Here is a 22,888-nt window from a genome sequence, read left to right as displayed (position 1 = left end):
GCGTCGTCATGTGAGAAAGAACACTTCTCGCTGGATTTCACTGCCACTCTGTCCCATCCCTGTACTCCAAAATTAATGCTCTGAAATAACCGACCACACTAACAGCCCCTTCCTCACCTCTCCCCCTTATCTCCCATTTACGTTCAGATACACTGTACTCTAAAGAAAAAACAAAAATTTAAATAGAGAAAACATCATATTGATGTTTCTGTGAATAGTATTGTGGCAAGCCCTCTCCTTGGCCAGTGAGTCCTGCCCAAGGAGTCAGGACTTCTGTAAGCCTCACTGCACTGCAATTTTGTTTTGCCTCTCGCTGAATTGGGACAGTATGGTTTTGGGGTGGAGTAAGATGGAATTCCTTTAACAGGGAGCCGTCCTGTGGGGTTTTAGCAGGCTGCACCTAGTGTGTGTAGTGTTTGTCATTGACAAGAACCAGGAAGCTTCCCAATAGCATTATAGCAATGAATGTTTCCTTCCTGGAACAAACCAGAAATGTGATTCAGCAAGAGCTGTACTAGCTGTAGGGTTTTAGTTCTGTCTGCTGGTGTGGACTGGAAGCACAACTTGGTATTAGTTACTGAACCTGATGCATAAAGTCTGTAACATAAAATGAATGTAGAACTTCAGGGGAAAAAAAAACAAAACCACAAACCCACCCCTTTACCTTTTCTTCCCCGAAGTCAGATATTAAGACTGATGTGCTAAGGTGTATTCAGGGACCCGCTGCCTCCCACGCAGTCGTTAGGCCAGCGGAACAGATACTCTGTTTGCATAGCTGGCTGGTTCACAGAAGTGTTGAATTAGCAGGTTAAGGAGGTACCATTGACCTTGTTTATTAAGCCAGAATTAACTCGAGTCATGTTTTCACTTCAGTGACTCCTGTGGTACAACTCTTTGAAATTGATCCGTAGTACTTGAAAATACCTTGATTTTATTGATACTTTTCCAATTCTATCAGCTTCTGCTTTGTTACAGAACATTTGCAAAAATAAACTCATTCTGAAACCATCCGTTCAAGCATTTGCATGGTAGAGTGGCTTTTTTCATTAGAAGTAATGGTCTGTCAAACAGCTTGGCAGCGCCAGCTTTGCAAGGTTGTGGTGGTACCACGTGCTTTTCCTGCTTTAATGCTTTATTTTCTTTTCTGGTAATTAACATTGAGGTCACACCCACCAGTAGGCAGCTTTGTTCTTCTTGTCCTTCTTCCATCTCCCTTTGAGAGAGTCTTTCCTCTTCCTCCTCAATATGTAGTTAAAATATTGCCAGTTTCAGCTGTCTGTGCTGGGGTTTTGGATACTATGGAGGTGAGCAGGTGTTGTTTTAAGCAGTTGTGCCACGTATTTTATTTTGTAACTAATCTTAGTGTTTGTCAAGTATTAGTTTGGTTCTCCTCATTCAGGCTCAGCTTGCTTTGCTCAGAGCAGTGGGATCCCGCTTCCTGCGTTGCTTTTCTCTCTTTCTTAAAAATCTTATTTCTTCATTTTCTCACTTCAGTTTGGAATGTAAACCTTGTAAAATATAAATGCAAGTTTACATTTCAAATATAAGCCTGTAAGCTGGTTATGCTTTCATGCTGCTTAAAAGATTAAATTTTTTTTTCTGTATGAGGTTTTAAGATTTACAGCAGCATTTGTAAAACTTTAGTGGATGACAGCCACTGTTTAAAAAAAAAAAAGGGGGGGTAAAAAAATAAGAGTTATGTTAAGGAGGGGGGAAAAAAACACCACAAAAAAAAAAAAAAAAAAAAAAAAAAAAAAAGGACAAAGGGATCATCTTTGCTTCTTATTCCAGTCAAGCTTAAAAAGAAATGCCTGCTTGCATCAAATGCTGGGCTCAAACTGCTTATGGAACAGGTGGGTATTTTACCTGAAGGCATTCCGGCTGTCTCAGCACTCGTTAGACGAACTTTTCTTGAGCTAAACCCTGGGCTGAATCCCATGGGAAGCCTGGAAACAGAAGACGTTGTCCTCCCTGCCTCCCTTCAGAACTGGGGACAGTGCGTGCTGCGCCTTCCTGGATCAGCGCTGCTCTTTGGAAGAGAAACAAAAATCCCATGGATTCTTGAAGGTGTTGGTGTATTTTATTTTTTTCCTGCCCTTTGGTGGAAGACGCCGGAGCCTCTAGGGCATGTAGGAGAGAGAAATTCCTCCTTACCAGCACCTGGTATCCTGATGATGCAAGGAATGCCTGGGCTGGTGCAGAGGTGACCTCCCCTGAGGAGGAGGCACCAGTTTTATGACCAAGAGCTTGTGTGAGGAGGTAGGTGGAACCTGTTGTGCTGCCCTGAATTCACCCCACATGTGGGCATTCTTCTTTGGCAGCAGTGACCTCGATCTGTAGCTTCCTGCTGCGCACCCTGGCAGTCTAAGCAGGAGCTAGTCCAGAGTAATTCCAAATGGCACTGAGGGAGCAGGGAACTTCTAACAGCTTCCCTTTTGCTGGTAACATACGAAACAGAAAAGGTCGTGGTATTTTATAAATTATTCTGTCTGTCCAGCTGGTTTTCATTGGAGTGACCCGTTTATGTTTGTTGTGAAAATGGGTCTCAAAGGTAAAAAAACCTGAGGATCAGGTAACCGCAGACCTGTCTGTATGTTAGAATTCAGCATGAGGAGTGTTCTACCTCGCTTCAGTCAAGCGCACAGGTTTCGCTCCCTGGTGTTTTGACTAGGCAGGAAGACAGGCAGAGTAGGATGCTGACTGCCAGGGCCGTTCTGGGATCAGTGGGCTCCCCTTGGGAACCGGTACGCTCCCTCTTCAATGGGGTCGGAACTGGAAACCACTGTAGCGCAACGCCCTGTTCGCATCCAGGACAACTGGCTTAGTGGGCTCTGCGCCAATAACTGCTAAATAATTGGAAATAGTAACGTTAATGTCATTGTATTGATTTGTTATTACATTCAGCTGCTTTTTCACTAGCCAGCACAGCATGGTGTCGGTATTTATCTCGCCTACAGCCAGCTGTGCTGGTCAGCTAAGGGCGTGCTGCCCGAGCCCTGCCGCCGAACACCGATCCCTCACCCCGTACGTTAACAGGGAGTAAATGTTTCCCGGCGAATGTCACAGTCCGTCTGCTGACGGCATTTGGGATGTTCCGTCAGGTTCAGGAGTTTAATGTTGCTGCTGGCATTGAGACTTTTGATATCAAATGGATTTTTACAGAAGCTTTGGATACTTGTTTTTACTGTCCCGACACTCTGACTTTATTATGGACGCTTTGTGTTATGTTTCACTGGCATTTTCCAGGTGTTCGTATGGTTTCTACAGCTGAATATCCTGTACGTTCTGCTTTGTCATTTTCTATTACGGTTTATACTAGGAAGCCTGCACGGTTTATACTGTACCGCAGGCAAGGACTGCATTAAAACCATTTTTGGCTAATTTGTTATACTTGTGAATGGTTATTTCCTGACTTAGCCTATGCTCAGGCTAAACATTCTCCCTCTGGAAGACTTACACAACTGCAATTAATTGAAATTACTGCTTGGAGTGGGGAAGGTGCTTTATCTGTGTCAGAAAAGGATTCACTAAACACTGCCCCTTCTCTTACACGGTACCAGCTGGGCAGCCCCAGCCTTTGCGTTCCATTCATGCGACGAGAGGCATGAGGCACTCTAGTTGTGACGACATGCAGTAGTTTGGCCCTTTTTAGAATATAGATGTATTTAAAAAATTGTAAGACGATGTTATTTTCATATATATTTTCCCAAAGTTACAGTAAGGTAAGGAACTAGCTAGTTTAAGTATTGGATATTCCATACTCGGTGCCAGGGGGTTTAAAGCCAAAGAAAGAATTTGGCTGCAGATTTGTGTTTCATGTGATCGATGCAATTACTGCACTGAGTGTTTGAAAGGGTGCTAAGCCTCGAGGGCTGTATTTGTCTTTTGACTTTAAACCCCCTTGCTCTGCAAACAAAGCCAGAAACGGAGTTCCAACTTTTTGCCACAGCTTCCCTCTCTTTAAAGGGTTAGCGATACAGTTTCAGCCACACAAGGTTTAAGACAGACCTCGGGTACGCTGCGTGTACAATTTCTGTAGACGGCGCTGCTCCCCCCCTCGCTGCCCGCCAGCTTGCCAGGCAAGGCGCACGGCAGTAGGAACCTGCTGTATTCAGTACCACCGAGCAAGGCATCTGTAGACATTTTACTATTTGAAAATGATCCATACAGAGCAAAATTCAGAGAGCTGTATCTTTAATTCTTGGCCACCATCCAAAAACTGAAAATTCTGCCAGAAATTCAGTGTGGCTGCTAAGAATGACATCAAATTCCAAGTGCATCCACGTTTTGGAAGCATTAGGTAGGAGTGGCTGTACCAGCTGGCCTGGAGTGACATAAACATTACCACTAGAAATTAAGTACACACCTTTGTGACTTAGTTGTTTTATTTTGCTCTTGCAAGCAGCCACAGGACAGGCTATAGAAGAATAAATAAATTAAAGCAGAATGTGTAGCAATTTATACAACCCCAACATTGAGATGCCTGACTTCGTCATGGCAGAGTGCTTTCTTACTGTACCTGAGCCAGTGTTCAGGCAGTAACTGACCAGAACTGATCTAAGTCAGGTATTTACCCCTTTGGCCAAAAAAATTTTTAAACATGCCCTCAACCAACTTGACAAAAATAAAACGTAGAAAAAAAAACCTCTTGTGACATCATACAGTCAAATTCATTTGTTCCGAGTCTGTCAGTCTGTTCCAAAATACTTCTGTCCAAAGTGTGTTGGTGCAACAGGATGAACTTCTGTAGTTAAAATGGTGATCTCTGGGAATTCCTGGATGATGGATTTGGCACCTTTAGAGAGAGGGCAGAGGCAATAATGACAACAGCACTGCAGCTGTATTTCAGCACATGTTAAATCACGATTAGCAGAACACAGCAGGTAAGTCAGGCTCGCTTCTTCCATCTCCACTTCATCTTTCTGCCTTGGCTGACTGTCTATGAGGAGAAAACCTCCTGAATTTAGCAGACTGCTTTTTTGGATTTTTTTACTTGGATTTTTCTTTCCTTTACCTTACACGTGTACTCCCAATCCTATTGCCACAGTGTTACAGACTGCCCGTCCAGTTGACTTTTTTGATAGATTTCTGCCATGGCCAATTTTAGAAACAACACGCAAGACCTGTTCTACTTCACAGAAACAGATGTTCCTCCTTTGGATCCCCATCACAAGTCAAGGTCCTGAACACGCAGACAGGGCAGTCCTGTAGCTTCGTGTACCTCGCTCCTTACAGAACTGCTGCTCTGGGTGGGCGCCAAGCCAACACCACTCGCAGGCTGCTACAGTCCAGAGCAGCAGCAGGACTGGCACTGCTTGGTGAGCTGCCGAAGCATTTTGTGTACCTGGCAGTGCTGAAAATTCCTGCTTCTAGGAATACTTAACCATGTATAGTTTTGCCATTAGCTGTAACAGGCCTTTTCCTTTCTGCTAGCCCACTGCCTGCGCTGAACGTGTTGCTGTTCGCTCTCTTACAATTCAGCCAAAAATAAAAGAAGAAAAAAACTCCTCTGAGCAAAGTGCTGCTGCTGTCCATATCTGCAAAGGAACAGCTCTTCACCGCTGTCTGAAGCGTGTGACTAACGTCTCCCTTCCCCATTAAAGGTACGTGTGCTCGCTCTGCTGCCCTCCTCGCTCCCCTGCAACTTACCGTGAGGTGTGGAGAATAGGCTTAGCAGGATAATGACACTTGGTTGTACGCCATGTTCTACAAGAACTTTGACAGCCTCAATGACAGTATTACCAGTACCTAAAAGGGGAAAAAGTGAGATTTTTATTTCTCTTTTCCCTGGTGGAAGAACTTGTCCTAGGCCATCCAAAAATATCCGTGTTAACACCGGGGTGTGGCCGAATGATGATACTGTCCGTTCCCACTGGAAAACTATCACCTCTGCAGGTCTTAATTGTAGAAAACTTTGGTCTCCTGCTGAAGGAACTTCATCTCTACTCTGAAACAGCCAACTCTGCCAGGTTTCAAGCACTGAAGTCGGTGGATTTTATTAAAGCCCTGAGGCAAGAAAGCTCATCTAAAATAGTAAAATAGCAATTAAGAGCTCTATGTGTAGAACCAGAATTAAATCATCGACTGGAAAAGTTACTTCACCCTGACAAACTCCTTACAACATTTACCAGATATTTTTTTTTTTTTGGTAGTATTAACTAAAGTAATTTACTTCTAGGATTATAGTATTAATCCAAAAATGTCTTTTAATAGCATGAGAAAGATACTGTTTGAGTCTTTTCTCATGGCAAAACTTTAAAAATTAAATGTGTATCATGTCTTAATGTTTCTACCTTTCTCACAAACGCAGGCATGCCCAAATGATTTGCTCCACATTCGTGCTGGTGCAGGCTGACTAGTATGTATTCTGGCACAGCTATGTCACCTAAACCAAGCAGAAAACTTAATCCAAGTCCCCGAAATTTGGAAGTTTGCCTTTACTCTCAGCACACTTGCTGTTCAGATGACTCTAGCTGTACATAATGAGGAAAGGCACTTACTTAGTATTGGGTACATAAGAAGAACCTTTCTCCTGTAGATGTCTGGTGGAAACTTAGCGTAGTACACTTTGGCTCTTTGAGTCTCCTCATCGCTCTGTATCAGGATTTTTCCTATGCGGATTGATCTACAGCAGTCTCGTAAACCTTGTTCCATTGCCTCTCCTCAAAATGAGCAGCAAAAAAAACCCCAAGAACAATTGTTACACACTGAGAAATGGCACAACTGTAACATGCTGCAATTAAATAAGACAGCCCCAATACTGCATTGGTGAAGAGTTCTAAAAAAGGGGATTTTTTTTTCTCAGTTCTAAGTGTTAAAAACACCTGAAGTGATTTTCCTTTTTTCTCTGTTCTGACAGAAAACAGAGTCTCCTTGATGTTACACAGCTCCTGGGCATTGGTGTTTCCACACACCAGTGCTCAGCTCTCAGAGGCAGGAGCTGGAAACATCAAAACAAACGTCTGGGGTTTGGAGAATGTCTCTGAGCTCTGCCCAGAGACACGGGGGTGCCAAACGTAGTGCTGGAAGCTGTGGAGCCGCTGGATTTTACATCACAGATACAAAGGTTTGTTCCACAGCACTGGGTAAAACAAGTGACTCTGCCCCCACCGAGCACGGCTGGTTTGGAGACCCCGTGAGCAGAAGTGTTGGCGGCAAACCAGGGGGGGCAGTCGGCCTGGCCTCTGCCCTGCAACGGCCACGTGAAATCTGCTGTGGCTCTTTGTCTCCTCAAAAGTTAATGGAACATACTACTCGGCATTTGTGGTCAAGGATACCTAAGCAAGAGTAACAACTGGCAGGTTTGGGTAAAGCTTCGCTGCAGAGAAGTGTTGTTGCACAGTTTTGTAAGGAAGTTGCTTACAGGTTTGCAAAATGTTTAATTTGTGCCCGTTCAACAACCAGGATCTGCCTACCACTTCTCATTATGCTGACTCCGCAGTTTCCCTTTTCAAATCTGACTCCTTCATACTTGTGTCCTGTGAGAGGAAAGAAACCAAGATGTCAGTGGCAGTGATTGCTCCCTTCTGCCCCACCTTCGTGCCCCTCTGGGGGATGCTGCTCTAAGTGACCTGGGTGTGAATGGACCCCAAATACCCCAGGGACAACAGTGAGCTCCACACCTCGACAGGTAGCATGTACCGGTCTGCACATCGTGTCCTGCAGCCCTCAAACAAGCTGGGGGCTCAGGGCCAAAACTGTAATTGGTAAAGGAGTTGAGCTTCTTCTGCCTTTAGAAATGGTGTCAGAAAAGTGGCACAGAAGTGATCCTTTTTTGTAACTCAGGTATTCTGTGGTTATTTTAAACGAAGGACACTATGCAAAGTAACAGTAAATAGTGAGTCCCCTAAGAAGCCAGGTACATGGAGTCCAGTGCTGCAGGTGGAAGAGTTAGAACAAAATATGATGCTGCAATGCTACTGTCACTGTGTTCTTGGTCACTGAAAAAAAAAAGAAAAGCAGGCAACGGTATGCATGAGAGAGATTAGTACTGTGAGCTCAGGCCTCTTGTTAATTCAAAGAAAAAGACAGCAAAACAAGAATGTCCCAGTGCCAGTTCTTCAGATCTAACCCCAGAAGCTGGTAATGAGCTTGCCCAGCACCACTGCTGAGAACAGGTGGTGATGTTCCTTACAGGTGTTGCAAGTTCCCCTGCCTGCCTGATAAAAGTCCAAAGGCTTTCTTAAAGGAGAAAGAATATGGTGTGCCACCGATGTCACAGAGGGGTGTTCTGCTGCTGAGCCCAGAAGAACAGAAATCACCCGTGCTTATGGCATCTTACAAATGCCGGGAGGGAAAGAGCTCAGTATAGGTAAGCAGGAATCCATGCAGAGGCATCCAAGTTCTCCAGGGCACCTGCTACTGGAAAAGCTCAGCTGAGGCCATTTGAGCTCCCGCACTGGGCACAGGTTTTGCTGTGAAAGGCCAAACACGCTGACTGCAGAGCTACAGCAGTTTCAGACTAAGGCCATCTACAGCTTGCCTAGGACTAAGGGCAAGAAATAGTCCTTTGCTAAGGCACCGTGTGCTCAGCGAGCAAGGTCTGAGCCTCCCTTTGCCCACAGCCAGGGCAGTGGCCTACTCCAACTGTAGAGCTTCCAAGTGATGTTACCTGCAGGTGACCTGCCAGTCAAACTGTGTGATGCAGTGAGAAAATGGTCACCAATCTGCCCGTCACCGACTGACCTGGAACAGCCATGACACCACTGCTCACAAAGTAGCTGCTGTTTTATTTAAAAATACACTCTGTCCCTAAACTCTGTCTGCTTTCAGAATTGAGTGTTCAGTCCAGCTTTTCTCTGACTAAAAGTAAAGACACGTCAATGAGGTACTGCGAGAGGGGACAAGGGTGCAAACATACAAAGCTGCTCTCACCCTGCAGAAACTCAAATGAAGTTCTCAGGGGGAAGAGCACTCACCTGGCCTGTCTTAGTGTGCTGTGGGTTCACCGCGCGTACTTCAGCCGTTCCCAAGAAGCTGCTGATGCACCAAGCAGCCACCTCTCAACACATGCTACCTGACATATCTTTACAGTTAACAGGAGCAAACCAAAATTACTGCAATGGGCTTCCCCTGGTGTCAGCACAGCCACTTTTTCTTTCCTGCTTATCGTCACTCCCAGCTGGCCCCCAGTTGCAAATGGAGATGGATTGAGGCTGGTGTGGCAAAACTGCTTGTGCCAAGTACTTTTTCTGTAATGGGCATGCGTGTCATCAGTTTTAATTCAACATTGCAGCGTGGGGAAGTACACTGATCTTGCACATACACTCATAAATTTTTATCACGATTTTGCAAGACCAGTTAAAAACTTTAGGATAATAACAACTCTGACTGTATGTTATGCTCAATTGTGTTTTACACACCTTCTAGCTTTTTAAGGACTGTTAGGGACTTTAACTTTGTACCCCGAACGTTAAAACTGTTCCAGCCTCAGGCACCAAGCCTGTCAGGGTGCAAAGAGCGCCTGGATGACGCTTAGTCATATGGTTCAGTTTTAGGCAGTCCTGCGAGGAGGGAGTTGGGTCCCTTCCGACTCAAGATATTCAGTGGTCCTCGTAACAGTTCCATATATTTTTCCATTACTTAAGCTTCCACTTCCAGGCCTGCCTAGGGGAGGAATGATTTCCCACGTACCTGTTGGAGTGGTCACGGTACATTCTGTGTATGGCAGTTGGTTCAGTCCCTCTTCAACTACAAGTCTGATCTGTAGAACCAGAAAGATCAGTCAGCTTAAAGGGATTTGTTATCTATGGAGATAAGATACTCGGTGTTAGTAGTTACTGCAGGTACTAGGTGAACACCTAACAGCCTGATGGGTCTAAAAGGGTCTCTTTAATAGTAGTTAGGGACTGAATTTAGAGACCTTTTGGGGGTGCTGCCTATGTTTTGTCCACAAAACGAAACTGGGTGAAGGGGGGGGGGGGTCATTGGCAATCATAAAACTGCCTTTGTTTCGATCTGGCAGGCACAAGCATCACAGATGAATTTTTCTTAACAAATGAGTGAAGCACCAATGCAACTTCACCATGCTGACAGAAACCACTAGTGAGAAAAAAGGAATATTCACCCTCTCTCGCTTCCCATCAGCTAGGCTCTGAGGTCTATTTTCACATCCATATTTCTAAATTCCAGCAAGGCCGCCAGAACAGCCACAGAAGCTGCAGCCATGTACATGCACCACCAAATGCCTAAAGACAAGTCAGTCGATCTAGAAATCTCTTTATCACCTTCTTCTTCTGGCACCTGCCAGCTGTGGTTACTGTGGGATGCTCTGCCAAGCACCTGCGCTTTCACACAGTACAGATGGCCCGTCTCAGCTGGGACCTCTCGGCTGGAGCTGCAGCTGGTCAGCCACGCACCCCTCCAGTGGCCAGCAAACCCCCAGCTCTCCCCTGGTGCTGGCCCTGCACCTGTACTCCAGGCAAGGGTACCGACACGTATTCAGCCGAAGCCAGAGTGGTTGCCTATGAAATCATTAGAGATGTAAAATTTCTCTCTGCTAGCAAGCCAAAGATTCACGGGCCAGAACTGCTCAAGCAAAGCTCCTGCCAAGCCACAGATGAAACCTGTTCAGCAAAAGTCACCGTATGACGGCAGAAATGAGGTGATTGCTCCTGGGACTGAGCAAGTCTACTGCTCACTTCAGACATTTCTTAGTTCAGAAACAGGGCAGAGCAGACTGGAAGATTTTTTTTCTGTTCTTCCATTCTGCCCTAGTTCCTAACGGTCTCTACTAGGAATTAGAAACAGCCCCTTAAATTGACAATCCCTCTTTGAAGATATTTTTAGAGACTTTAGTATGACCATTTTTTCCTAGAGTTGGGTTTGTGGCAGCCGTATTTAGAGGTGGTGGTCAGACTAAATCAGGGAAGGGGTCGCAGGGTGCAGCTGACATACAATAGGAGCAAAAGACCGAAACAGCAATTCACAGGGTAGTATTTCCACTGTAGCGAAACTGCACATGGGAAACAGGCCCTTCGGAATTGTCAGTCCCCTTTGCGCTTGACTCGCTGCACGTTTGGTGGCCCCAGGAAGCATACATAGAGAAGCCAGCTCTACTACCTTCCTCCTCCTCCTCTTCTTCCTCCTGTCTCTCTGCAAGTAGGGCTTTTGACTCAATCTTTTGGCTCAGTCACTTCAATCCTGAGACTGCAGGCACCAGTGTTCTACTGAAAGACATCTTCTCACATAAACAAGCCAAGAAATCTTTGATTTAATTTTAGGTTTCTGGGACATTCACACAGAAATTTATTTTCTTAAAGCTACTGCATGAAAAAAAGCCAACTTGTGAGCCAGGTTTGGAAGAAACGCTTTTTCTTCATACTGCTGTCGTGTTGACAGGGTTAGCATCGCTCTACGTTATCTGCCACGAGTTTAGAGTAAACCAGTGAAGGTCTATAGTCAAATAATCTCCTTGGTCTTACTACACATACCAACATTTCATACAGAGGCTGGGAAGGATTCTTCTGTAAACTTGTCAGTGTTGATGCAACATTTATTTTTGCACCATGCTTTCTGCCACCCCCATGCTCAGGGATTATAACTTCCACCTCTTTTCTCTCTGGCCCCGAGAGCCAGCAGCCCTGCTCCTCTCTCACAGAGGTGGTTGCCATGGCTTGGAAGCTAAAACAGGTACTATGGCCCTCACATGAAGCAGGGAAGTAAAGCTTTGGCCCCAAGGTAGAGGAGTTTGACCAGAAATTAGAACCATGAATTAAGGATACCAATAAAAAAATTAAGTCTATTTTTAATTGGGGGAAAGAAAAAAAGCTAAAAGGGATGTTAAATTCTAGCAGGCCTAGTTAAACTGTCAAGGCTTACAGTTATGCTGAAATTTTAGATTAAGCATTTAATGCTGATATCCATAATTATATGTCAGTGTGCTCAATTTATTACAGTTCTATGTTTGAAGATTTACCACAGAGCCTTGGCAGTAAGCAAATCGAAATACTGTTTGCTTCGAACCTTCATTAGTACAAGATCTGTTAGAACTGTTAGCAAAAACAACAGTTAATAGAGGTCCAAGGAGTTTTAGCTAATTACCACATAAACATTTCACGGATATGAAAATGTTAGTGAAATCTACCTTTTCTCAGCCAATTAAGCACATGAATAAAGTCTCCTTACCATGCTCAAATAGCAGGGAAGAAATCAGGTTTGACCAGTTCCTCAGAGTCCATGAACAGAGAAATTTGTACATAGGCAACTACAGAAAGAAGGCTGACAGTACTCTCATTCAGAAGAGGTGCAATCACTAAATAAGGAAACCAGCCTGGGTGCAGAGGCGGTGGTGCTGTGACCAGAGAAAACTGGAAAAACGGGAGCCCTTTTAGAGCCACCCCAAAAGGCATCTGTGATCCTGAGTGGCTGCGTGTTACAACTCTTCCACCTGGCCTGCACTTTAGAAAAAGGTGTAGCATTTCCACGCCAAGAAACCAGAATGTAAATAAATTCTGGAGTGACCATTATTATCTTCCCCTGTTTGTGGGAAACCAGTAGTTGTAACTGTATTTTACATGATTGCCACGTGTCACTGAATTTCCAAGACCATAGTAACTCCCAGGGAGATCCCCTAACCCATTCAGTTGTAGCTTTTCTTGGAAGCTGAAGGGAAGGCAGGACAGTGGGGCTGCCAGCTATACTTTGTATCTCTTTGCACCTCAGGATTTCCAACCACTTTTAAAGTATGCATTATCGCCCCCCTGAGAGAGGTAGGTGGGCAGAAAGGTGAAGTGACCTCTTCAGTGTTACGCAGGGAGTTGCTGGTAGGGCTACAAAAATAATTCCTCAACCTCAGGCCTCCAGGCAAACCACAACATCTACCTTCTGCTGACAAGCACCACTGTACTTGTGAACTGAGGCTGTAGGTCAGTGCTGTGTAAATGACAAACGCCTGCCTGACCCCAGCCTGCAAGTCAGGTTTACTTGCTCCTTGCCAAAACTCTAGGCATGGCGTGTCCTCTATGGCTCTGGGAGACAGCTCCTCTTCCTGGTACTTGCCTGGTCTCTTTAGCCCACAGCACCACACCACTCAGCTGCTGTGCAGCACCAGCTTAACTTCACAGGGCTGCACCTAGCTGAGTGTGCACCTCCTGCTGAGCAGGCCTTGGGAAAAAAAACAACAGGTGGTCTCAGTAAAAATGCTGTGGGTTTTGTGAGCATCTCACTAGTTCTACAGCAATCCCACAAGGTGACAACAATTAAATGCTTCCACATTGCGTGGGTTCTGCGCAGCACACAGGCAAGGGTTCAGCGCGAGCCTCTTGCACTGACGGGAGTTGTCTGCCGGTGTTTCTCAAATGGGTCTCCCTAATGCCGCTCACTGCCTGTCCAGCTATCTGCTACCGCAAATTATGATCGATCGTCTTTGGTGTTAGATGCTTACTTCCCACGGCTGCCTCCTTCACAAACACAACACGGGTTGTCTTCATCCTCCTGACTTTAACCCCCACCTTTCAGCACTGGCAGTGGCTTCAACTCCTTGATAACCTTTACCACCTGTCAACTCCTTTCTCTCACAAGTATCTTTGAATGTTTCTTTTGTGCCATCCCCTTACACATGAAACAAACTGTCAGAAGAAAAAAAACTGTACCACCAGAAATTCATCAGCTTTAGAATCCCTGCCGAAGACCTCTTCCTACGGTGACCTTAGGAGATATTGCCACTGCCAAGCTAGTAGCATGCTTGACTTCGTTCTCATTTTCCTCTCTGCAACAAGATCTATTTTGCTACCCTACAATCCCACACACGTGTTTCTTCTCTTCATGTACTGCATCTTGCCACCAAGCTCTCTTTGCTAACTGGGTGGGAAACATGGCAAGTCTTAACCATCTTTGCACCCCTCCATGGCTAGTAGAGGCCACGTCCCACACGACACTGTAACTGTTCTTCGCCACACCTAGGAAGAACATACAGAAAATGAGACAGTCCTACATATTGTTTTGCATAAAATTCCTCCTACAAAATGGAAAATGAACTAGCAGGTTCTGCAGCAAACATCCACATGACCAGCAAACAGAGGTGCTTCTGCAAAGAGCTGCTCCCTATCCGTACAAGTGGTGGCCAGCTTGTAGAAGACAGCGGGACAAGGGCCTGAACTCACTGCCTGGAAGCTGCAATTTTCATTCTAGCAATGAGGAGGGAAAAAAAATATCAGTGCTTCCCTCAGAATGGCACAGGACCTTCAAGTACAGTGAGAAGGTATGTGGGAGAGGTCCATTGCACTAATTAACGACAGAAAGGTACAGTCAAGACCGCGAAAGGTTTTCCTGTCAGAATAGCCGGTGTTTATCTCTCTTTTGAAAATACCAATTAGGAATAGAGTGCTTCTCTTTAATTCACAGAAGTTGGCAAGAATGAATGCTCCTTAAACAATGCAGCATGACGGGAACCTAATGTAAGGCAAAATGAGAACGTTAAGCCTTTCTGTGAAAGGAGTACTGGTGGGGAAAGGGCCTGTCCCGTGCACTGGCAACCTACACCCTGTAAATGTGTGGCATCGCTGGTGTTGACCTTTGTTGGCTTCCTGAATCTTTCTTGCACATTTAAACACATGAAGAACCTGAAACCACAAAACCCAGGGGGAACGACACACAGTTGAGCTGGTCTTTCACAGGTGGCGGATGTTTCCTGGGCTGTTCTTACTTGTCCAATGAAGTATAAAGGACATGTGTCTATTTAAATGGTATCTGCTGAGAACTGCCGGCACAGAACAAGCTTGGGGCTGTGACTTTCTGCCTGTCCGTTATGAAGTACTACTGGCAAAGGCGGCACTCCAGTCACTTGATCCACGAGTTATGAGTGATGGGATTGGTTGGCTTGGGCCTTTACTGTTCTTGGTGAATGGCAATGCAAGAAACATCCTCAAGAAGGGAAAAGCAGGGGGGAAAGTGGTAAAGTAACAAAGATTCAAAGTACTGCAGTCACAGTCTTAGGTTGTGGTCCTATCTAAGCCCTGAGCAAGCCTGGATCAGGCACGGATTAAGACTGGGCTCATCGCAGGAAACCTGCCTGCTGGTGCTGGCAACTGAATGGTCTCTGGACTCTGCTAGAGGGGAAAAGACAGACTTTCCTTGCTAATGAATGTGGATTTGCAAACAGCAAACACTCTCATGAATACAAGGAAGTATTATGTGTGGGCGCATTGTGGCTTTCTTTAAGCATGTAATTTAAATGAGATGAAGGTTGCATTCCCAACAGTCCTTGTTCTGACTTACTAAAATCTGTAAAAAATTTCAAATTGCTTTGTCCCTGCTGGTAACTAACATACAGCTAAAAACAAATTCCCAGTGTGGACGCACCCAGAGCTACTAATCTAATACACAACAAGTGCCAGGAGGCACTTTGTGTACAAGCAATTGTTAACATCTAGACTGCAGAAATTGTGCAGCTCTGTTCACAAGATCAAAAGTACTGTTTCAAAGTAAAACTGAATTATCTGTAGCCTCTATGCATCTGTCTTTAAACAGTTACTCTCTTATTACTACTGCTCTCCATCCTGAAGTAGTTGTGTTTGATAACAACATGGTTTCTGGAACGGTTTGAGATGAAAGCAGCCCGTAACAGAGAACAGAAGTCTCTACACAGAACATTGCTGTCAAACAGCAATTCCCTTTGTATAGAAAAGTTGCTCTCACACCACCATTATTCTGCTATGAAAGACCCATTTTATGGAAGAGTTACAAAGTACAATACCAAGAAGAAGAAATTCTTTACCTACCAGACGATCAGCAGAAAATACGAAGTCTCCTCTACTGGATTTCCTGAAAAAGGTAATAATTTATATTTTAAATTGGGGAATAATTTTAAGAATATTGGTTTAATACAATATTAATTCAAAGACAATATATTCTAAAGGCAGTTCAGAGAAAAGCCTTCTACCATATACAAAATTTAGTCCACAGAGATTCTGCTTCATGGGTTTCCCGCTTGGCGGTGAAGCCTGAGACACAGTGAGCTAACACAGGGGTCTGCCTCTTACTGCTGGCAACATTGCTGCACTGTGCCAGTAGCAATCAAAGCATGAAAAGATAAGGATGATATCCTGTAGGTTTTCCACTGTTCTACCATTCCAGCTGAGTTCCAAAACCCCTCACAAGCTCAGATGTGCACCAGCCTGGTACGCTCCCTACAGCTCTGAGCTCTGCTCTGCCCGTTAAGTCAATCAGAAACCATGGGACAGTGGTAATGCGGTCCCCTAGCCCTGGGACGAATTAACGCACCTGGTAAGCAGGATATGTACCCTATCTTATCTGGCATTCACTCACAGGATGACTAGATTGGTGAATTTGAGACTACAGTGAGCAGGGATGCGCAAGTATTCCCATGAAAACTCCTCTCTGCCGGCTCAGTACCTTGGGTGCAGCTGTTCGCTCCCGTGACTGCGTGGCTTTGGGCCCGTTCAGGAGACGGAATAAGCTCGCTTCCTTCCGCCACACACTAAGTATGCCACGCTAAAAGCCTGAAATTTAGAAGCAGTTTCTAACACCTCACTTCCCACGTCAAGACCAACTGTCACTACCCAAGAGTAGAACAAACTGCCAGTTAAGGAGCCAACACTTACAGTATGCCAGCCTTAAAAACAGGCAAAGCATCGAACACATAGGCAGGTACTTTTAAAAGAAATGTGCCATTAGTCACAGCAGGCATACGCCCCTCTCGTTTTCAAACCATGATACTCTGGGTTTCTCCTTAAATACCATAAAGAGAGCTTTGCATTTAATCCCCTAGATTCTGCAACATCTCACATGGGTGAAAGTCAGCAGGCTTGTCTGCTTTTTTCCTGGGCAACTGGTAACTTGGCCACACTAAAAGAAAAGGAGTTTTAAAAACAGTGTCAGTCTAATCTAATTTCTTTCCGTGTGCTAATAACCCACTAATAAAAATGGTGTTTGCTTTTATTTCTTCCATCTTTCTGGTAATGACAGGATATTAATAACTTTCTGTGACTCTTGACATTAACCAGAAAGGCGACAATCAAAAATAAAAACCCCAATTTCAAAACCGCAAAAAACAACCCCCAAAACCCTACAATTATACAAACTGATTTTGTTAAGATTTTTGAAGAGGTTTGTATTTCCATTGGTGGTGTGTATAAATATTTTTTAAAAAGAGAAGTAGCAAAGTGTGTAGGTGGCACACCTATGTTCTTCCACATTATGGCATGTATGGAAATGTAGCCATTATTTCATGAATGAGTCGTAAGACAAACCCAACAATGCCAGGACTGTGGGTTTGACTGCAGTGACACACGTTTAGAGTGAGTACCATGAGTTATTAATACAGATACTAGATTAATACTAGAATACTAGGTTTTAAATTAACTACTGCACTTGCAGAGAGACACAGATGGTTTTTATGCACAGTTCACTGAACACCCTTAGCCAGTTACACCTGGTTTTTTGAGGGGAGAACTACAGAAAACAATGGTGCATAAAAATGAAAGACAAGTATTAGTAATGCTGAATATGACAGACCTCTTGTACACCAGCAGCGGGAAAGCTGTGACCAGATTTCAAGCCCCACATCATATGAGAATTGCTAGGGGCCAGAAAAAAAGGCTTATGTGAAAACACCATTAACTGTTCACCTTAAATACCAGATAGAACTATAGAAGGTAACGATCAATGGCAGACTAGAAACTTTTTCAGCTGCTCAGTCAAGTAACAAGACAGCATCTAACAAACCAAGGTGTTAAAACTTGACTTGTAGCACAACACAAACACGTTAAACAATATAAATGTTTTATTTTGTTTCTGAAAGTATGTGAGTATGGCTGATGTACAGTTAAAAGTCATGTGCATGTCTTAAGAGGTGAGAAGAAATGTTTTTGGGGAATGTACTGTAGTATAAGCTAGCTGCTTTCTTCCTGCTTTAGCACCTGGTACTAGTTACAATCACCGATATATGGCTGTAGGCTATGTGGGTTGTGGTCTGACCCGCTGTAGTAATTCCTGTTTCTCTCATTACCTTACAGAAGAACTTCTTGACAGACACCCAGGGCACTGTGAAGCCAAAAAAAAAGCTGCTTCCCTAAACAGAATTTGTAAAAGGCCTTTATAAGAAAGCTTAAGGCACTGGACAAACTGTTGCCATGAAGGGGAAATGATGAGACACAGTAACCTTTTAAAACTTACATTTAAATAATCAGGTCTGTTGTTAAATGAGGAGTTAAAATGACACTACCAATGTAAGCTAATGAATTTACTTCTACAGAGACCAGACCTCTACATTACAAATAACTGCAGCACTCATTTAAGCCTCCAGATCCCTGGTTCTAATCTGTGCAGGCCAGAAATTACTTTGAGATCATACGCTCCCTAGAAAGAAGCTGTAACTGTTCGTAAACATGACTGAAATGCATCCCAGTAGAGGACTCAAAATTTACACCCAACATAGAGTGTAAAAGCCATCTACCCACCCGTTAAGCATTTGCTAGACAGGAACAAGCCAGTGAAAAAATGAGCAAACCCGCACACACTCAAGTTGAGGTGATCTATCCAGCTCCCCAATTCTGGCACACAGACCTAGTTCTTGTTAACTTCAATGAAGCAGAAGAAATACCTGGTCATTTCAGTCTACCAGATGGACATTTCTGATTCAGCCAGCTGTCTCTGAACCCAACACAGGACAGGATGACCAGCCACATGAAATCTTCTATTGCAATTTAAAGGCTGTGATTTATTTCTCTGAAGCCTCTCAGAAACAAGAAAAGAGCTTTCTGCTTTCCTGAGCAGCTCACACTGTGGACAAAATGGAGTCCCTGAGGTCTTCTGCACCTGGCCTGACTGACCATCTTTAGTTCCATGCAGCATGCCTGATTCTACCTTGCATTGCACTGGGAGTATCTATCCCTTACTTCACAGTAATATTCCTAAACTGACTGTTTTTTCCTACTTTTGTTCTGTTTCTCTCCCCGTAGTAGCTTGCATTTTAATATCTGCCCTTTTCAGGTGATCACTGTACCTGGAACATCCATTTCCTACAGCATTAAGTAATGCAAATATCCTCCTTGTGTTAAGACAGCTCTTACCCGTTTGTTTTTTTTTTTCAATCCAGAAAGATCAAGTACAAGGTTTCTAGCTGCCCCACAGATGATACAAGTTTTTCCTCTTCACCACGCAGTGTATGTGAATGCACCCTTTTGTCAGTTTAAGTCAGATTTTTTGACCGATGGCTCCTCTTTGCAGTGCAGCTTCTTATTCACAAATAGGGTACTTCTGAGGAGTCTCTTTTAGCACTTGGTTTAATACTGCAGTGGTCATAGAGTCGTCTTAACGCAGACTGCACCTGCCCAGGGAAAGGTTATTGCAACAGTTTCTAACCAGTGCGGAAGAAATCCTCTCAAACTGACCACATTTTAGCATCATTCTGAATGACAGGCACTAAAATAGGCCAGTCTGAGGCCTGTTTGCTGAGATGCAGCTGACTTCCTGGGACAGAGCATAAAAATAACATTTCCCTATTTTCCTTACATACAAAGCTTACACCTGCCTTTCTGAGCAGACTGTTGTCCCATTTTCCTCGCTGGTTGGGAAGGGAGCTTGCACAGGACAGTTCCATCTCCACTGCCAGGGCAGCGCCATGCTCAGAATCAAGCACGGTTTGCCATCACTGCAGCTGTTATGAGTAATTCATATTTACAAGCCTTAGTCTGTACTTCTCCTAACCAAAGTATTGTGCAATGAAGCTGATGCAATTCTGGAAAAAAAACCTCTTTACAGTTAAAGTATCAGCTGCTGGCTTCTGGATAAGCTCACTATAACCAGAAATTTATTAGATGTATTTGCAAGAGTTCAAAACCTACTTACAACAAAACAGGAATAAAAACCCTAGCTGGGTGCAGTAACCACATTGCTAGTATTTGCCTAGGTATCAAAACTATATGCTGTTTCCTTTTCACTAACCTCAAAACCTTTTCTAGGCCATCACCAAGCCTAGTTTGTATTTTCTCTCTCTCTCTCTCTCTGCTTAGCCGACTTACAACTTCCCTTTCTGCTCTGCAGGAAGGCTGCCAGGTAGATGTTCTCACCTGCAGAGATTTTTTGTGTGGTCTTGCCACAACTGCCCTCCTCATATTGAGACTGCGCTACCTCTGTGTGCTCCCACCTGCAATGAGTTTTTGTTTTTCCACAATGCTTTATAGATTAAAAAAAAATACAAATTAGTTTAAGGTAACAAGGCTTATGTCAGCTAATGAAGTTAATGCAAGTATTGGCTTTGAGAGACAGTGATTAGTTTTGCATAATGATGTGTTAGTGTTATTAGCTGCAAAGCACTCAAGAACCAGGAAATACAAAAATGTGGGCTAGGCAGATGGACAGATAGGAAACAAAGGGAAGAACTGTGTCCCCGCCGTGTGTTAGTTGTTGTAGATGTTAGAGTGTGCTGCAGGAAAAAAAGGTTTTGTTCAGAACCTGACCCTTCTATTACTAAACTTGATTTTGCACCTCTGTGTCTGCTAGTGGTTCTTGCACCACAGCAGGCAAATTTGGCCTTTAATAGATGGCTGCTACCTACGTCTGTCATACGTTGCCTGCTAAATTTAAGGCAGCACAACAGTAATCGTGTCAGCACTAATGTTGTGGGAATCCTGCACACACTTATTTGATGTGGGGCTCGTAAACTGGGCTGTGCCCATGCGGCATGCCCATGGGCATGTGCCACATGCGGCAAGTTCCCTGCCAGCATGGTGGCCACCAGCACCCACAGGAGCGAGAGGGCCACCCCCATCCTGCGCGCACCGTCCCTGCAGCGGGAGCAGAGGCAGCTCCTGCCGGGGCACTCGGCTACGGCTCCTCTCGAGGTTTCGCCTCCCATGCACGGTGTTGATGATGATGATGTGGCAAGCCAGCTCCGGAGATCCGCGAAACCTCCCATCTGGGCGCGTAAAAAGCCCGGTAAGAGCCGCCGACCGCGTGCCTTTGTCCGCACCGGCCCCGAGGCGGAGCTCCGGGGCGGGGCCGGGCCGCTGAGGCGCGGGGCGGGCGGCCCCGCCACCCCTCCCCGGCCCTCCCCGCCGGCCGCGCGTCAGCAGCAATGGCCGCAGGCGGCGGCGCTGGCGCTCGGCCCGGCCCGGCAGCACCCCGAGCCCCGCGGCCCGCCCGCCGCCCCCGGGCTCCGCGGGGAACACCCGCCCGGCGGGCTGGGCCGTGCCGGCAGGCGGCAGCGCGGCCGGGGCCGCGGCTCCCTGAGGGAGGGGGGCCGGGCCGCCGCTCCCCTCACGCTGCCCGCCGCTCCCCCTCGGGCTGCCCCGCGGCCCGCCCCGCGCTCACTTGTCCCTGATGATGGTCTGCAGCTCCCGCAGCTGGTCGTTCATCGGCAGCAGCTTCAGCTGCGGCCCCAGCAGCGGCGCGGCGCCCTCCCCCGCGGGGATCGCCGCCGCCACCCCGTTGCTGCTGCTGCTGCTGCTGTCCGGGCTGGGGCAGCCGCTGTCCTGGCCGGGCTCCGCGAAGCGGATCAGGCGGGAGCCGCCGGGCGCCGTGCCCGCCGCCTGCTCCTCCGGCGGCCGCGGGCCGAGCCGCTGGTTCTGGCAGGGCATCGCCTCCATGCGCCGGGGCGCGCCCCCGCCCGCCGCCGCCACGCGCCGGCCCCGCTGCGCCGCCGCCGGGGGGCGGGCAGCGCGCCGGGCCACCCTAGCCCGATTGGCTGCCGGTGCCGCCACTCAAAGGCGCGGCGGGAGCGCAAGCGAAGGAGGTGGGCGGGGCGCTCCTGGTGACGTCGCGTCCCCACCGCCTGCCCGCGCTTCGCGCCTCTTCGCGCGCCGCCTCAGGGGCTCCTGTCAGGGCCGCGCCTTGGCTCTCCCCCATCGCCTCTGGCTCTCCAGCACGTTTCCCTCAGAGCCGCCCTATCCTGCAGGGCCCTACTCAAACAGGAGCCGAACGCTGCTCTCCCCACACACTGTATGGCCCAGATGTTCTGCTGTAGGTTTGTTGGCTGTATTTCTTGTTGGGATTTTGGTTTGTCTTAGGGGGACATTTCAAGGTATGAGGAACTATAATAGACATAAGCTTAGCGCAGGTTCACATTCTGAATATGTACTTGTGAATTTCTCCTGGCTATAAATGCTTCGTTGCCACACTTGGGTGTGTGCAGAGACGTACATGGCCCAGCCCTGCAGCGCAGGCTCTTGGCCGCATGATACGTGTCCAGTATTTCCACCGCCTCAAGCTCTCTGGACATGTGCAGCACCGAATAGAATACCCTGTGTGTGGGTAAACGAACCCTGAGTTGTGGTGTCGCAGTAGCTGACTCTGCTCTAATGCCTCTCTAACAGAGACTGGCAAAATCGCTCGGCAAACGTGTACTGCTAAACCTCATGGTACCGCGCTGAGGCAACCGCACCGTTACACTCTTGCCTTCCTTCAACAGGGAGAGAAGAGCAGGTCCCACGCGACCAGTGACAGAACCGCCTATGTACTTCCAGCAAGACCCTAAACCTGAAGACGGAAACACGCATTTGAGCATTCAGGTCATACTGCCTTTAGGACAGAGCCACGCTAACTTTTTGTCTAATACAGTTTTAAAATTCTGCATCAAGCACCAACCGCATAAGAAATAAACCCATTCCTCTCATGAAATACAAAGAGCAATGTCTAGTGTTCTGACGGAATATTGAAAATGACGTTCGGTCATTCATCTGGCACTGAGAAACCGTATCAGCGGACGGGTGGACAGGAGGCGATTAATTTTGAAAAAGGAATCGGGAGTGCTAAATGCTAGCAGCTTAGTCTACAGATAACTGAGGGGTGACAATACCCCGTGCCGTAAACATTTAAGAAGGGCGAGAAATTACTAATGCTGATAGAAGGAAGGAGTACTGGAAGCAATGGGATCAGATGAAGTACAGGAAAGCTACAGATAAATACCTGGCAAATAATTGTCATCATG

At 46.1% G+C, this 22,888-nt stretch overlaps 1 protein-coding gene across 1 annotated transcript; it reads right to left on the bottom strand.

Moving 5' to 3' along the window:
- Positions 1 to 336: 336 nt before the first annotated feature.
- Positions 337 to 21,605, bottom strand: LOC121097624 (uracil phosphoribosyltransferase homolog). Its single transcript, XM_040614770.1, has 7 exons — positions 21,274 to 21,605; positions 15,720 to 15,762; positions 9,634 to 9,703; positions 7,416 to 7,478; positions 6,501 to 6,662; positions 5,650 to 5,748; positions 337 to 4,795 (listed from the first exon to the last, which is right to left on the bottom strand). Exons 1-7 carry the CDS (start codon positions 21,546 to 21,548, stop codon positions 4,689 to 4,691), a joined length of 819 nt encoding a protein of 272 aa, XP_040470704.1. The 5' UTR covers positions 21,549 to 21,605; the 3' UTR covers positions 337 to 4,688.
- Between the last annotated feature and the right edge of the window lie 1,283 nt (positions 21,606 to 22,888).

The sequence above is a fragment of the Falco naumanni genome, chromosome 14 (genome assembly GCF_017639655.2).
Source record: "Falco naumanni isolate bFalNau1 chromosome 14, bFalNau1.pat, whole genome shotgun sequence".
NCBI lineage: Eukaryota > Metazoa > Chordata > Aves > Falconiformes > Falconidae > Falco > Falco naumanni.
This window is presented reverse-complemented; position numbering and strand designations above follow the sequence as displayed.